At 40.3% G+C, this 15,982-nt stretch overlaps 1 protein-coding gene across 3 annotated transcripts in view; it reads right to left on the bottom strand.

Moving 5' to 3' along the window:
- Positions 1 to 10,306: 10,306 nt before the first annotated feature.
- spock1 (SPARC (osteonectin), cwcv and kazal like domains proteoglycan 1) overlaps positions 10,307 to 15,982 on the bottom strand; it is a 197,706-nt gene continuing 192,030 nt past the window's right edge. For all 3 annotated transcript variants that reach the window (XM_057849465.1, XM_057849466.1, XM_057849467.1), the window contains exon 12: positions 10,307 to 15,533. In XM_057849465.1, coding sequence (XP_057705448.1) covers positions 15,346 to 15,533 — 188 coding nt within the window. In that variant the 3' untranslated portion in view covers positions 10,307 to 15,345. The remainder of the gene's footprint in view (positions 15,534 to 15,982) is intronic.

Below are 15,982 nucleotides of genomic sequence, written 5' to 3'. Positions count from 1 at the left end.
TATGGACAACTTCTTGCCAGAAGATTAGCAAAATGCTAATGTTACTAGAAAATGCAGTTGCTAGAAAAATGGTAGCTTTGCTGTGAACATTGGTATATCGGGCTTGTTGATTATTTTAATGCATTTCCAGGTCACTTCCTGTCGATATCGGGCCACTTCCCGTTTTATTTGGGGGAATTTTTGTGTCACTTCCTGTTGATATCAGGTGACTTCCTGTTGATTTTTGGGCATTTCAGGGCCACGTACTGTTGGTTTTGAGGCATCTTGGACTTCCTGTAGATATCTGGTCGCTTCCGTTTTATTTTGGAGAATTTCCAGATCTCTTCCTGTTTATTTAGGGGCATATCGGGTTCATTTCCTGTTCATATTGTGTCACCCCTGTTGATATGGGGGGGCATTTTGGCTTTATTTACAGTACATATTTTGTCACTTCATCTCGGACTTCCTGTAGCTATTGGGTCACTTCCTGTTGATTTTTGAGGCATTTCAGGGTCACTTCCTGTTAATTTTGTGTTATCTTGGACTTCCTGTTTATTTTGAAGCATTTTGGGGACACTTCCTGTGGATTTCGAGGCATTTCAGGGTCACTTCCTGTTGATATCTGATCACTTGGTTTGGAAATCAATGGATCTGAATGGAAGTTTTTGTGCTATTGAAATGAATGGGAACTTTGGGCCTTTAGAAATGAATGGGTATATTTTTGTCAGGGAGTGCGGGCGGGCAAGGTGGACCCAAGCGCAGGGAAATTGAGGCGAAGCAGATAACGGTGCAAAAATGATTTAATTAAAGCCAACTAAAAACAAAGTACAAAACAAAGGCTGTGGTAATCAAAAGATAGCACTGAGGCAAACAAAACTATCACTAACAAAAGACTGCATTTCAAAAACTTACACGGAACACAAGGGCTTGGAATAATGCTGACCAGACCATGGACGTGGACATTGACAATGACGCAACAAGGACTGAAAAGAAACTGTGAGCTTATATACACACGCAGACAAAGGGTAACGAGACAATGAAGAACAGATGGGTGACACAGGTGGACGCAGATTGGAGGATACACAAGGAGCGGTACACCAGGTGAAATCAATGGCAATTACAAGGACGCACTAGGAGGGAATCAACACAAAACCTAACAAATTTTGGCCTCACCAAAACTGTAAAACTTTGAGTTAATTTTTGGATGTACTTTAAATGATGTGATTTGGACAAAGAATTGAAGGACAATAATAAAAATAATATTTCACCGTTCCCTCACATCTCTTCACTCTTTGGCTGCCATGGACGGCAATAGATGTCCAATCCATTTTAAGTGAAAGGTGCTAGAAGCAATCGCCTTGTTTTCTCATGACGGTGATGCAGCGAATTCCAGATTGACATTATTAAAGTGAGTCATAAACGTGTCCCTACACAAAGTACCGACAGATGCCACATCTAAGCGTCATAACAACAAAAAGACACAATGACGAGCGCCCGTAAAAGGAATCCTGACATTTTGGCGGCTTCTCCAGAGACACCTCCAGTCGTTAGTCAGTACGATGACAAGAAAGGAATATGAATGGAATTTTCCGTTAGCGATCACAATGCTGTTTTCCTTTGCATCATTTCCAGAAACAGCAGGCAGTAGTTTGAAGAAAAGTGGATTAAAAAAAATATATATAATAAAAGACAATAAACGTGACCTGCAGGGTGGCTGAAATAAAAGTAAGCAATTTCATGGAGAACACAGTGGGATTTGTGTTATTCAAAATAGAGCCAGTTAATGGCCCAGGGATTAAATGCAATTAATTGGAAATGAATGAAGGAAATACAAAATGCTATTTCTGGAGAAGTTGCAATGGTAGCTATGCTGTGATGGTTGCTATACTTCCTGTTTGTTTTGAGGCATATTGGACTTCCTGTAGATATCAGGTCACTTCCTGTTTGTTTTGTACTTCCTTAATCTAATTACATGTAAGGCCGAGACATCATATATGCCCTTGATAGATCACATATAACTAGAACTACAAAGGGTGGATCAGCTGATACAAATCACTTTTGTAACCAGACAAGGGTCATCTGACCCAACTCAGCATATCTTTTGTGAGCACTTAGGTCCTCATTAGTCATTCCCATTCACACTCGCAAAACCACAGGGTTGGATTGCTCCAATTAGTATCTTGAGTGTTTGCAGGACAGGGCTGCCTTGGCTTTGTTGGACAGTGGACCGCTCAAGCAGGCAGTCGGGCGGACAACCTTTTTACAGTGGGGCAAATAAGTATTAAGTCAACCATTAATTGTGCAAGTTCTACCACTTGAAAATATTAGAGAGGCCTGTAATTGTCAACATGGGTAAACCTCAACCATGAGAGACAGAATGTGGGGAAAAAAATCAGAAAATCACATTGTTTGATTTTTAAAGAATTTATTTGCAAATCATGGTGGCAGATAAGTATTTGGTCAATACCAAAAGTTCATCTCAATACTTTGTTATGTACCCTTTGTTGGCAATAACAGAGGCCAAACGTTTTCTGTAAGCTTTTCACAGACTGTTGCTGGTATTTAGACCCATTCCTCCATGCAGATCTCCTCTAGAGCATTGATGTTTTGCGGCTGTTGTTGGGCAACACAGACTTTCAAATCCCTCCACAGATTTTCTATGGGGTTGAGATCTGGAGACCGGCAAGGCCACTCCAAGACCTTGAAATGCTTCTTACGAAGCCACTCCTTTGTTGCCCTGGCTGTGTGTTTGGTATCATTGTCATGCTGAAAGACCCAGCCACGTCTCATCTTCAATGCCCTTGCTGATGGAAGGAGATTTTCACTCAAAATCTCTCGATACGTGGCCCCATTCATTCTTTCCTTTACACAGATCATTCGTCCTGGTCCCTTTGCAGAAAAACAGCCCCAAAGCATGATGTTTCCACACCCATGCTTCACAGTGGGTATGGTGTTCTTTGCATGCAATTCAGTATTCTTTCTCCTCCAAACACGACAACCTGTGTTTCTACCAAAATGTTCCATTTTGGTTTCATCTGACCATAACACATTCTCCCAGTCCTCTTCTGGATCATCCAAATGCTCGTTAGCGAACCGCAGACGGGCCTGGACGTGTACTGGATTTAGCAGGGGGACACGTCTGGCAGTGCAGGATTTGAGTCCTTGGCGGCGCGTTGTGTTACTGATAGTAGCCTTTGTTACTGTGGTCCCAGCTCTCTGTAAGTCATTCACTAGGTCCCCCGTGTGGTTCTGTGATTTTTGCTCACCGTTCTTGTTATCATTTTGACGCCACGGGGTGAGATCTTGCATGGAGACCAGATCGAGAGTGGTCTTGTATGTCTTCCATTTTCGAATAATTGCTCCCACAGTTGATTTCTTTACACCATGCGTTTTACCTATTGCAGATTCAGTCTTCCCAGCCAGGTGCACGTCTACAATTTTGTCTCTGGTGTCCTTCAACAGCTCTTTGGTCTTGGCCATAGTAGAGTTAGGAGTGTGACTGACTGAGGTTGTGGACAGGTGTCTTTTATACCGATAATGAGTTAAAACAGGTGCCATTAATACAGGTAACGAATGGAGCCTTTTTAGAAGACGTTAGACCTCTTTGACAGCCAGAAATCTTGCTTCTTTGTAGGTGACCAAAACTGTGAAGTATGGGGGTGGGTCAGTGATGCTGTGGGGCTGTTTCGCCTCCAAAGGCCCTGGGAACCTTGTTAGGGTGCATGGCATCATGAATGCTTTGAAATACCAGGACATTTTAAATCAAAATCTGTTGCCCTCTGCCCGAAAGCTGAAGATGGGTCGTCACTGGGTCTTTCAGCAAGACAATGACCCTAAACATATGGCCAAATCTACACAGAAATGGTTTACCAGACACAAAATCAAGGTCCTCCCATGGCCATCTCAGTCCCCAGACCTTGTTTTGTTGGCAAAAGGGGGTTGTACTAAGTATTAACACCAGGGGTGCTAATAATTGTGACACACATTATTTGATGTCAAATAATTTTTTTCTTTATGTGGGATTTTTTTCCCCACTGAATGAATGCACTTGTATTGAAGGTTGGATTTTTCTCTTTTTTTCCATTAAGGTCCCATATTATTTGAATAAGAAAAAAATTATTCGAAGCTAAAAAACACATTTTAACCATGGGTGCCAATAATTATGGAGGGCACTGTACTTACACTTGTAACCAATCACCGGTCTTGATCAGGGAGTGTTCTAACGAATAAGGGAGGAAGAACAGGGGGAAATAGTTCCCTCGAGGATAACTAACTGATTAAAGCGAGTAGGAGAGCAGAAGGACATAATGAGCAGATAATAGTGGAACGTGAGCACCCAGTGTTTAATGAACACCTCTTTTAGAGCTGAAATGACACGTTGCGTAGAAAAATAAACTCATCCTTGAATTCTTTCTTTTTCTTTAGGCATTCTCTGACGGAGTGGGGATTCTTCAAAACAGTGAGATCTTCTTTCCTCTTCCCTTTTAAACAAATTCTGTTACTTTACCTCATAAACATTTGTTTCAGTGTGAGGAGAAGAACATAGACTAGTTCCTGATATAGGCGGAGTTTGACTTTGGGTGCGGGGGGGGCACAACATATTGATGACCCCAAAACGCAGTGTCAGCAATAAAATTAACATACAAGAATATTTATAATAATATGTTGAAAATGAGCGTTTTTTGTTTCCAGTCATTCTTGAGGTGTCGTGCCAATGTAGTACCCCAGTCAAAAATTGCATCCCTGGGCGGAGCCATATGGAGGTAGATTTGTGTCTTCATTATTCGATCAAAAAAGTCACGTCAATCAAAAAAAAAATGTGTTGGAATTAGGGCTGTCAAAATTTTCGCGTTAACGGGCGGTAATTAAGTTTTTAAATTAATCACGTTAAAATATTTGACGCAATTAACGCACATGCCCCGCTCAGACAGATTTAAATGACAGTACAGTGAAATGCCCACTTGCTAATTGTGTTTTGTGGAGATTTGCTCCCCTCTGCTGGCGCTTGGGTGCGACTGATTTTATAGGCTTCAGCACCCATGAGCATTGTGTAAGTAATTATTGACATCAACAATGGCGGGCTACTGGTTTATTTTTTGATCGAAAAATTTACAAATTTTATTCAAACGAAAACATTAAGAGGGGTTTAAATATATAATTTCTATAACTTGTACTAACATTTATCTTTTAATGCCATCTTGTTGATTTATTGTTATAATAAACAAATACAGTACATATGTACCATATGTTGAATGTATATATCCATCTTTTGTCTTATCTTTCCATTCCAACAATAATTTACAGAAAAATATGGCATATTTTATAGATGGTTTGAATTGTGATTAATTTCGATTAATTAATTTTTAAGCTGTAATTAACTCGATTAAAAATTTTAATCGTTTGATAGCCTTGAATGCAAAAATAAATTTGAAACTAAAAAAATGCTTAGATTTTTTTTTTTTTTTTAAATTTAATCCTATATTGCCAAATGTATCACATTTGATACACTGAAATTTCATGATTTTGAGACTAATTCAGAATTTTGATATTTCTATGTGAAAAAAAAACAATGATGGATGCAAGTCAACACATGCATCTGCAGGTTCCATGAAAACAAACAAACAGGATTTAGCAAGGGTACTAGATATCAGAGCGCTTATTACACATATTCACTTTGACTTTTCAGAAATTTGAAAAAAAGGTTTCATTAGGACCTTATTTTTCAAATTTTGGGATTCTCTGATAATTGCTTCATATTGCTGGAATTAAATGGTTAAGTCAATTTTTTTTTTTGGTTGAAGCAACTTTTTTGATTGAAGTAATGTTTTTGCGTTTGGGCCACATTTTGGCTAGGACACTTGTGTCTTTATTATTCAATCAAAAAATAAGTTGCTTCAAACAAAAAATATATATTTTCAAAAGAAAAATCACTTCAATCAAAAAAAAAAAAAAAAAAAAATTCAAAGAAAAAAAAGTTTTTGAATGCTAAAAAATATTTGAGACTCAAATATTTACATTTGAACACTTAAATTTTCATTAAAAAAGTTTTCTTTGATTTTAGCAATCCTTTTTGTGTGACATTTGTGTCTAAATCATTCAACCCCCAAAAAGTTGCTTCAATCCAAAAAAATATTTTCAAACAAAGTAAAAAATCATTTGAAAATAAAAACTGCCCTCCCCTAATTTTTTGTTTTGTTTTGAATAATATGCAAAGCAAATGAACATCTAAGGTGCTCGTCACATGATCTGTTCGAAAAATCATTTTGACCCATTATAAAAATATCATTTTTTTGTTCATTTCAATCATTTTTGTTGTTTGTTTTATTGCTTTACAACTTTTATATACAGTGGGGCAAATAAGTATTTCGTCAACCACTAACTGTGCTAGTTCTCCCACTTGAAAATATTAGAGAGGCCTGTAATTGTCAACATGGGTAAACCTCAACCATGAGAGACTGAATGTGGGGGAAAAAAAAGAAAAACACATTGTCTGATTTTTAAAGAATTTATTTCCAAATTAGAGTGCAAAATAAGCATTTGGTCACCTACAGTGGGGAGAACAAGTATTTGATACACTGTCAATGGGTTTTCCCATTGGAAGTGTATCAAATACTTGTTCTCCCCACTGTACAAACAAGCAAGATTTCGTGCTGTCAAAGAGGTCTAACTTCTTCTAACGAGGTCTAACGAGGCTCCACTCATTACCTGTATTAGTTGCACCTGTTTTAACTCATTATCGGTATAAAAAACACCTGTCCACAATGTCAGTCAGTCACACTCAAAACCCCACTATGACCAAGACCAAAGAAGTGTTGAAGGACACCAGAGACCAAATTGTAGACCTGCACCAGGCTGTGAAGACTGAATCTGCAATAGGTAAAACGCTTGGTGTAAAGAAATCAACTGTGGGAGCAATTATTAGAAAATGGAAGACATACAAGACCACTGATAATCTCCCTCGATCTTTGGCTCTATGCAAGATCTCACCCCGTGGCGTCAAAATAATAACAAGAACGGTGAGCAGAAATCCCAGAACCACACGGGGGCACCTAGTGAATGGCCTACAGAGAGCTGGGACCATAGTAACAAAGGCTACTATCAGTAACACAATGGGGACTCAAATCCTGCACTGCCAGACGTGTCACACCGCTAAAGAAAGTACACGTCCAGAGAGAGAGCATTTGGATGATCCAGAAGAGGACTGGGAGAATGTGTTATGGTCAGATGAAACCAAAATAGAACTTTTTGGTAGAAACACAGGTTCTCGTGTTTGGAGGAGAAAGAATACTGAAATGCATCTGAAGAACACCATACCCCCTGCGAAGCGTGGGGGTGGAAACATCATGCTTTTGGGCTGTTTTTCTGCAATGGGACCAGGATGACTGATCTGTATAAAGGAAATAATGAATGGGGCCATGTATCGAGAGAGTTTGAGTGAAAATCTCCTTCCGTCTGCAAGGGCATTGAAGATGAGACATGGCTGGGTCTTTCAGCATGACAATGATCCCAAACACACAGCCAGGGCGATAAAGGAGTGGCTTGGTAAGAAGCATTTCAAGGTCCTGGAGTGTCCTAGCCAGTCTCCAGATCTCTACCCCATAGAATATCTGTGGAAGGAGTTGAAAGTCCGTGTTGCCCAACGACAGCCCCAAAACATCACTGCTCTAGAGGAGATCTGCATGGAGGAATGAGCCAAAATACCAGCAACAGTGTGTGAAAAGCTTGTAAAGAGTTACAGAAAACGTTTGGCCTCCGTTATATCCAACAAAGGGTACATAACAAAGTATTGAGATGAACTTTTGGTATTGACCAAATACTTATTTTCAGTGGTCATATCGCGTATCGCTACAAGAAAATCACGTGATCGATGCATGAACTCATTGAACTGTGTCGACACAGTCAAGACTTGGCAAACGGGTTCAAAAGGAAGCGCGTCTGTCAACGCGATGGAGCTGCTGAAACAATCCACATCTCACGGTTACTTCCTCGTTGTCTACATGCTATGGAAATGGACGTAACACAGGGAAAACGCACTTGTCATCTTCCATTCAAAATACAATTAATTTTAAGGTAACTCTTAGTTTATTAGTCTGACGGGTACATGCGGATCCGTCGTTTGCGGTGCGTGGAAATATCCCATTTGATGCCTATAAGAAGTAAAGCATCTATTTGACCTGCTGGCTTGGTGGTCAGAGCTCTCACCTTTCACCCGCAATACGTAGCACGCGTGGGTATGAGTCCTGGTCTGGATGTGCTGAACGAATTGCGTCTTTCTGTGAGAGGGATCCACGGATAGAAAGCCTTGTAATTCTTAAAGGATAAATGTGACTTTGTATATTGTGACAAAATATTGCCATCTAGTGTATTTGTTGAGCTTTCATTAAATGATACTGTAGCCATTTAACTGTTCTGCCCAAATGCATGATGGGAAGTGCAACCATGACTGTGCGTAGTGGCACCAATTGATATATCTTCTCTGCGTTGGGAAATAACATAGGGTGTTAAGAAAAGATCGACTACTACCTTTCTTCCCCACATTGCGTCCCACGAAATTTCTAATTGTTGGGAGAGGGATTGTAAAGCGTTAGCCAATTAAAAAAAGTCTCCAAAGGCTGCCAAAATTCACTCTACTGATTTTACGCTGCCTTTTAGCTTTATATATAGGTATAACGGCGCCATTAAAGGTTGAACGCGACAATGTGGGTCGTGCAGCGCATGCGTTAACTGCGTTAAATATTTTAACGTGATAAATTTTAATAAAAATTAATTACCGCCGTTAACGGGATAAATTTGATAACCCTACCTTAAGCCTAAACTAAAGACTCTGGATGATTGTAACATATTACGTCTATAACGTTAAATACAATTAGAAAACTATTTAATTAAAACATATATATATATTAAAAAAAGGCATGTCCGATATTTTTTTGCCGATTCCGATACTTTGAAAATGACGTGATCGGACCCGATCGACATCTCTAATACAAACAGTAGCCACCTCCTCAATGCTGAATGCTGGATAATGCTGAAGCATTATTGGGCCAATCATGAGAATGAAGTTTCGGATAATCCCAAAATAGACACAGGTATAGAGTCATTCCTTTACTTTCCCACAGTAGCTTTTTTGGTAATTTATTAGAAATCGGTAATTAAGCTATAATTTATTTATTATCCACTTCAATTTTTTTCTGATGGGCTATGGTACCACTTAGATCGGGGGTGTCCAAACTTTTTGCAAAGGGGGCCAGATTTGGTGTGGTAAAAATGTGGAGGGCTGACCTTGGCTGACGTCCTTTACGTAGAACAATATATTTAAGCAAATTTTAGCTGTGTGTCACATTTGCTTTATTATTATTTTTTTATAAATTAATTTAGGGCTCTCAAAATTATCGCGTTAACGGGCGGTAATTAATTTGTTCAATTAATCACGTTAAAATATTTGACGCAATTAACACACATACCCCGCTCAAACAGATTAATATGACAGCACAGTGTCATGTCCACTTGTTTCTTGTGTTTTTTGGTGTTTTGTCATCCTCTGCTGGCGCTTGGGTGCGACTGATTTAATGGGTTTCAGCACCATGAGCATTGTGCAATTATTGACAATTATTGAGCTATGGGCTATGTATCGCCAGATCTTGGCTGACAACCTCCTTCCTACAGTAAGAGCCCTGAAGATGGGTCGTGGCTGGGTCTTCCAGCATGACAACGACCCAAAGCACACAGCCAAGGCAACTAAAGAGTGGCTCCGTAAAAAGCATCTTAAGGTCCTGGAGTGGCCTAGCCAGTCACCAGATCTGTACCCGATAGAAAATCTATGGACGGAGCTGAAAGTCCGTGTTGCCCGGCAGCAGCCCCGAAACCTGAAGGCTCTGGAGAAGATCTGCATGGAGGAGTGGGCCAAAATCCCTGCTGCAGTGTGTGCAAACCTTGTCAAGGACTACAGGAAACGTTTGGTATCTGTAATAGCAAACAAAGGTTTCTGTACCAAATGTTAAGTTCGATTTCATACAATTAAATGCAAATTTATTATTTAAAAATCATACAACGTGATGTTCTGTTTTTTTTGTATTAGATTCCGTCCCTCACAGTTGAAGAGAACTTATGATACAAATTCCAGACCTCTACATGCTTTGCAAGTGGGAAAACCAGCAAAATCGGCAGTGTATCAAATACTTGTTCTCCCCACTGTATCAGCGCCCTATTTTTGATACTCGCTGATACCACCATTTTAATGTCGGATCATATCACTCATCATATCACCCCAACTATATACGGTATGTAATGTTTGTGCGACACACACAGAAACACAGACTGAGGTTGAAAAGAGACCCAAAGTGCAACTTTACTCCAAATTTTCAAACGAACAAAGAAAAGTTCACTTGCTTGACATGGCATCGGGAGGCGGAACAATTCCCACCAAAGTCCTCCCAGCTCAGAGGCGGCGCCTTCCTGAGTGTCCATGTCTCAGGAGCCTTAGCTCCGCCCATTAGCCAAAGAACAAATATCTGTCAGGACACTCGTGCACTTCTATCGCTTTTGCAATGCAACTTCCTACCTCCTGAGATTGGGAGTAGAAGAACAACAACTGAAAAAATAAAAGACACTAGACAGCATCAACATAGCAACATAGTATTATAGCAGCCAAATTGGCATCACGTTCTGTTTTGAGATGCATAGAGCTTGACCCAGGCCAGGTAAATCTCTCTTTTACAGGAACACGATGAGAAACATGCAACAACAATGACGACACATCATTAAATCTCATTGCTACCTGGTCTTTCTGGGACATTCAAGATCAACAGTTAAATCATTTACAATCTTCCGCAAAATAACAAAGAGAGGGAGCCGTTTTGGAATGCGCGGATTTACAAGGAACGTTCTTGAACACGGAATGGAGGAATCATGTAATCAGGGGTGTCAAAATGCTTGTTCATATTGCACATAAGAAAAAAATTACATGCTTTTACTTTGACAACGACGCCGTAAAACGGTGGATCTGTGTGACTACACCTGCCCGCGGTTACAATCCTTCATTCGCCCCTTCCCGCTCAAAATGAATGGACGTTTAGCACTGTCATTGCTCCCAAAATAAACAGGAAGTGACACCAAATCAAAAGGAAGTAGCCTGCATATGCCCGAAAAATCAAAAGGAAGTAGCCTGAGAAATAAACAGGAAATGATCCAAAATTTACACGAAGTGAGCCGTAAGTACTCAATCTTAAAATGACATGCAAATGATGCAAAATGAACTCATAACTTGCCAATGATATTGATAGACGTCCAATTCACTGGCTGTGAATGATCATCTTCTATTTGTACCAACAAAAATGAATGTTCACTTGCTCCTCCTAGTCAAAATGGATTGGACATCTAGCACAGTCAATGGTATGCAAAGAGTTAACAAGGAAGTGACACCAAAATGTCCCAAAAAGCAGGCAGAAGTGACACCGACGTTTAGATAACTTTAGATTTCATATGTCTCATGAACAGTCTTACCAATTTTGAGGAGGATCCAACTAACTCCCTAGGAAATTGACTACAATTTTAAATCCAAAATACCAGATTTCCTGTTAGGTTTGGCGTATGGGTCCAAGAGACTTTTTGGTGCAGTTTTCCACAAGGTAGTGACTCCCCAAATATCATCGCTCTACATTGAAAAAACCTAATAGGAGAGGCCTTTTTGAAAAATTCAAGGGGGTGGCATTGAGCCATTTTGTTAATATTTTTGTTCAGGCACCTGAACACATGTCTTAAGGCTCCCTTGATGCAGGTTTGAGGTGAATTGATTTTTTTTCCCTTGAAGGAGGAGCGTTTCTAGTAAAAAAAAAAAAAGGTGTTTCCTGTTCCCAGCAGGGGGGCGTCAGGCCTAATGGGTAATATTTCAATGCAATCGTATTCAGGCTGGGATACCTCTCATACATGCCAGATATGAAAAAGATTGAACGTTGTATTAGGGAGTTATTGGTCATTTACTGAATTTTGCCCAAAAAATAGCTGACTTTGGTACCCTGCCCAGGTCAGGCCCGTGAATGAAAACTCACCATTTTGAAACCTTAAGATCTCATATGTCTCATGAACAGTCTCACCAATTTTGAGGAGGATCCAACTAACTCCCTAGGAAATTGACTACAATTTTGAATCCAAAATACCAGATTTCCTGTTAGGTTTGGCGTATGGGTCCAAGAGACTTTTTGGTGCAGTTTTCCACAAGGTATTGACTCCCCAAATATCATCGCTCGACATTGAAAAAAACCTAATAGGAGAAGCCTTTTTGAAAAATTCAAGGGGGTGGCATTGAGCCATTTTGTCAATTTTTTTTGTTCAGGCACCTGAACACATGTCTTAAAGCTCCCTTGATGCAGGTTTGAGGTGAATTGATTTTTTTCCCCTTGAAGGATGATCCTATCTAGTAAAAAAGGGTGTTTCCTGTTCCCAGCAGGGGGGCGTCAGGTCTAATGGGTAATATTTCAATGCTGTCATATTCAGGCTGGGATACCTCTCATATATGCCAGATATGAAAAAGATTGAACGTTGTATTAGGGAGTTATTAGTCATTTACTGAATTTTGCCCAAAAAATAGCTGACTTTGGTACCCTGCCCAGGTCAGGCCCGTAAATGAAAACTCACCATTTTGAAACCTTAAGATCTCATATGTCTCATGAACAGTCTCACCAATTTTGAGGAGGATCCAACTAACTCCCTAGGAAATTGACTACAATTTTAAATCCAAAATACCAGATTTCCTCTTAGGTTTGGTGTATGGGTCCAAGAGACTTTTTGGTGCAGTTTTCCACAAGGTATCGACTCCCCAAATATCATTGCTCTACATTGAAAAAACCTAATAGAAGAGGCCTTTTTGAAAGATTCAAGGGGGTGGCATTGAGCCATTTTGTTAATTTTTTTGTTCAGGCACCTGAACACATGTCTTAAGGCTCCCCTGATGCAGGTTTGAGGTGAATTGATTTTTTTTCTCTTGAAGGAGGAGCGTTTCTAGTAAAAAAAAAAGGTGTTTCCTGTTCCCAGCAGGGGGGCGTCTTAAGGCTCCCTTGATGCAGGTTTGAGGTGAATTGATTTTTTTTCCCTTGAAGGAGGAGCGTTTCTCGTAAAAAAAAAAAAAAAAAAGGTGTTTCCTGTTCCCAGCAGGGGGGCGTCAGGCCTAATGGGTAATATTTCAATGCAGTCGTATTCAGGCTGGGATACCTCTCATACATGCCAGATATGAAAAAGATTGAACGTTGTATTAGGGAGTTATTAGTCATTTACTGAATTTTGCCCAAAAAATAGCTGACTTTGGTACCCTGCCCAGGTCAGGCCCGTGAATGAAAACTCACCATTTTGAAACCTTAAGATCTCATATGTCTCATGAACAGTCTCACCAATTTTGAGGAGGATCCAACTAACTCCCTAGGAAATTGACTACAATTTAAAATCCAAAATACCAGATTTCCTCTTAGGTTTGGTGTATGGGTCCAAGAGACTTTTTGGTGCAGTTTTCCACAAGGTATCGACTCCCCAAATATCATCGCTCTACATTGAAAAAACCTAATAGAAGAGGCCTTTTTGAAAGATTCAAGGGGGTGGCATTGAGCCATTTTGTTAATTTTTTTGTTCAGGCACCTGAACACATGTCTTAAGGCTCCCCTGATGCAGGTTTGAGGTGAATTGATTTTTTTCCCTTGAAGGACGAGCCTATCTCGTGAAAAAGGGTGTTTCCTGTCCCCAGGAGGGGGGCGTCAGGCCTAATGGGTAATATTTCAATGCAGTCGTATTCAGGCTGGGATACCTCTCATACATGCTAGATATGAAAAAGATTGAACATTGTATTTATGAGTCATTTACTGAATTTTGCCCAAAAAATGGCCGACGTTCGTACCCCACCCAGGTCAGGCCCATGAATGAAAACTCACCATTTTGAAACCTTAAGATCTCATATGTCTCATGAACAGTCTCACCAATTTTGAGGAGGATCCAACTAACTCAATCCAAAATGCCCGATTTCCTGTTGGGTTTGGAACATGGGTGCAACATACTTTTTGGTGCAGTTTTGTACACGGTATCAACTCCCCAAATATCATGGCTCTACATTGAAAAAACCTAATAGGAGAGGCCTTTTGGAAAAATTCAAGGGGGTGGCATTGAGCCATTTTGTTAAATTTTTTGTTCAGGCACCTGAAAAAGGGCGTTTCCTGTTCCTAGCTAGGTGCACCTGGCCTAATGGGTAATATTTCAATCCAGCCATGTTCAGACTGGGATACCTCTCACACAATTCAGATACTGTATGAAAAAGATTGAATGTTGTATTAGAGGGTTATTAGTCATTTACTGAATTTTGCCAAAAAATGGCTGACTTTGGTAACCCACCCAGGTCAGGCCCGTGAATTGAAACTCACCATTTTGAAACCTTAAGATCTCGTGTCTCATGAACAGTCTCTCAATTTGGAGGAGGCTCCAACTAACTCAATCCAAAATACCCGATTTCCTGTTGGGTTTCGAACATGGGTGCAAGAGACTTTTGGGAGCAGTTTTGCACAAGGTATCGACTCCCTAAATATCAGTGCTCTACGTTAAAAAAAAAAAAATAATAATAATAATAATAATAGGACAGGCCTTTTTATAAAATTCAGGGGGGCTTCATTGAGCCATTTTGTTACGTTTTTTTTCTCGCAAGGTCGCAAAATTATCGAAATTTACGCGAAGCTGCATGTAGTGCGAAATTTGTTGAATTTGGGGACGTTAAGGCCTCCAAATTGTCTATTTTCATCTGCCCTGAAAAACATAATAAAATAAATAATAATAATAAATATCAGTTGGCTCTCGCACTACTTGGTGCTCAGGCCTAATGATGTGAAATTGACAGGAAGTGACACAAAATGAACTCAATCCCTGTCATTGACAATGCTAGACGTCCAATTCACTTACAGTGGAAGAACTGGCTGTAAATTCTCATCTTCCAGTGACACTGACAGCGCTCGACGTCCAATCTGTTTTGACTGGGAGGGGCGTCCCCTCTCAATTTAAAATGGATTGGACATCTAGCACTGTCAATAGAAGCGAGTGAGATAACTTATTTCATCAAAAAATAAACTAGTCTGGCCCACACATGAGCTGTAATGACCCTAAATGAGACCCGCCAACCAAAATGAGTTTGACACCCCTGGTTCAGTCCATGTTAGAAGATGTTAAAAAAGAAGGAGGCTTCAGATTGAGCCTTGCGTTTCTGTCTCCTCTCCGTTTTCAGAACAACATTTTGAAAAAAGAAAGTATGAGGTCCACTGGTGAGAGAAATGCTGTCACGGGCAATCGAGGAGACGCTGGAATGGCTTCAAATCTGTGCTGGACTGGAAAGAATACAAAGGGGCGGAGCTACCAAACGTAGCCCATCTCGTCATCCTTGTCGTCTTCCTCGTCGTCGTCGTCTTCGGCGATTTCGCGGGGGTGCATTCGGCCCCGTCTCTTCTTCTGCCGACCCTGCGAGGCTTCTTCCTCTTGGTCGTCGAGGAGGATGACCGCGCCGCCGCTGCCGTAATCGCCCGATGTCTCCTGGTCTTCGTCTAAAACAAACAAACAAATCACGACACAATGATTGATGACGTCCGTGAAGTTGCCGGATGCAAATTTATATAAAAATGATGTCAATCATTTGTGCTGCGTTTGTACTAGTGCTGCAATGAATAATCGATTAACTCGAGTATTCGATTAGAAAAAAAGATTCGAATTAAATTTTGCTGCTTCGAGTATTTGTTTAATTGTGGAGCAGTTGCGCAACAAGCTCGCTAGGAGCATCTCCATTCTCTTTAGAGCTCAAAATATGCTAGATACGAGGGCTCTGCAAACCCTTTACTGCGCCCTTGTCTTGCCGCACCTCAGCTACTGCTTGGAGATCTGGGGACACACATACGCAACACATCTTTGTCCACTCTTTATCCTTCAAAAAAAAGCCATTAGAATTATTCATAAAGCACCGTTCAGAGCGCGCACAAACGAACTTTTCATCAAGTCC

This window comes from Corythoichthys intestinalis, chromosome 11, assembly GCF_030265065.1.
Source record: "Corythoichthys intestinalis isolate RoL2023-P3 chromosome 11, ASM3026506v1, whole genome shotgun sequence".
Classification (NCBI taxonomy): domain Eukaryota; kingdom Metazoa; phylum Chordata; class Actinopteri; order Syngnathiformes; family Syngnathidae; genus Corythoichthys; species Corythoichthys intestinalis.
This window is presented reverse-complemented; position numbering and strand designations above follow the sequence as displayed.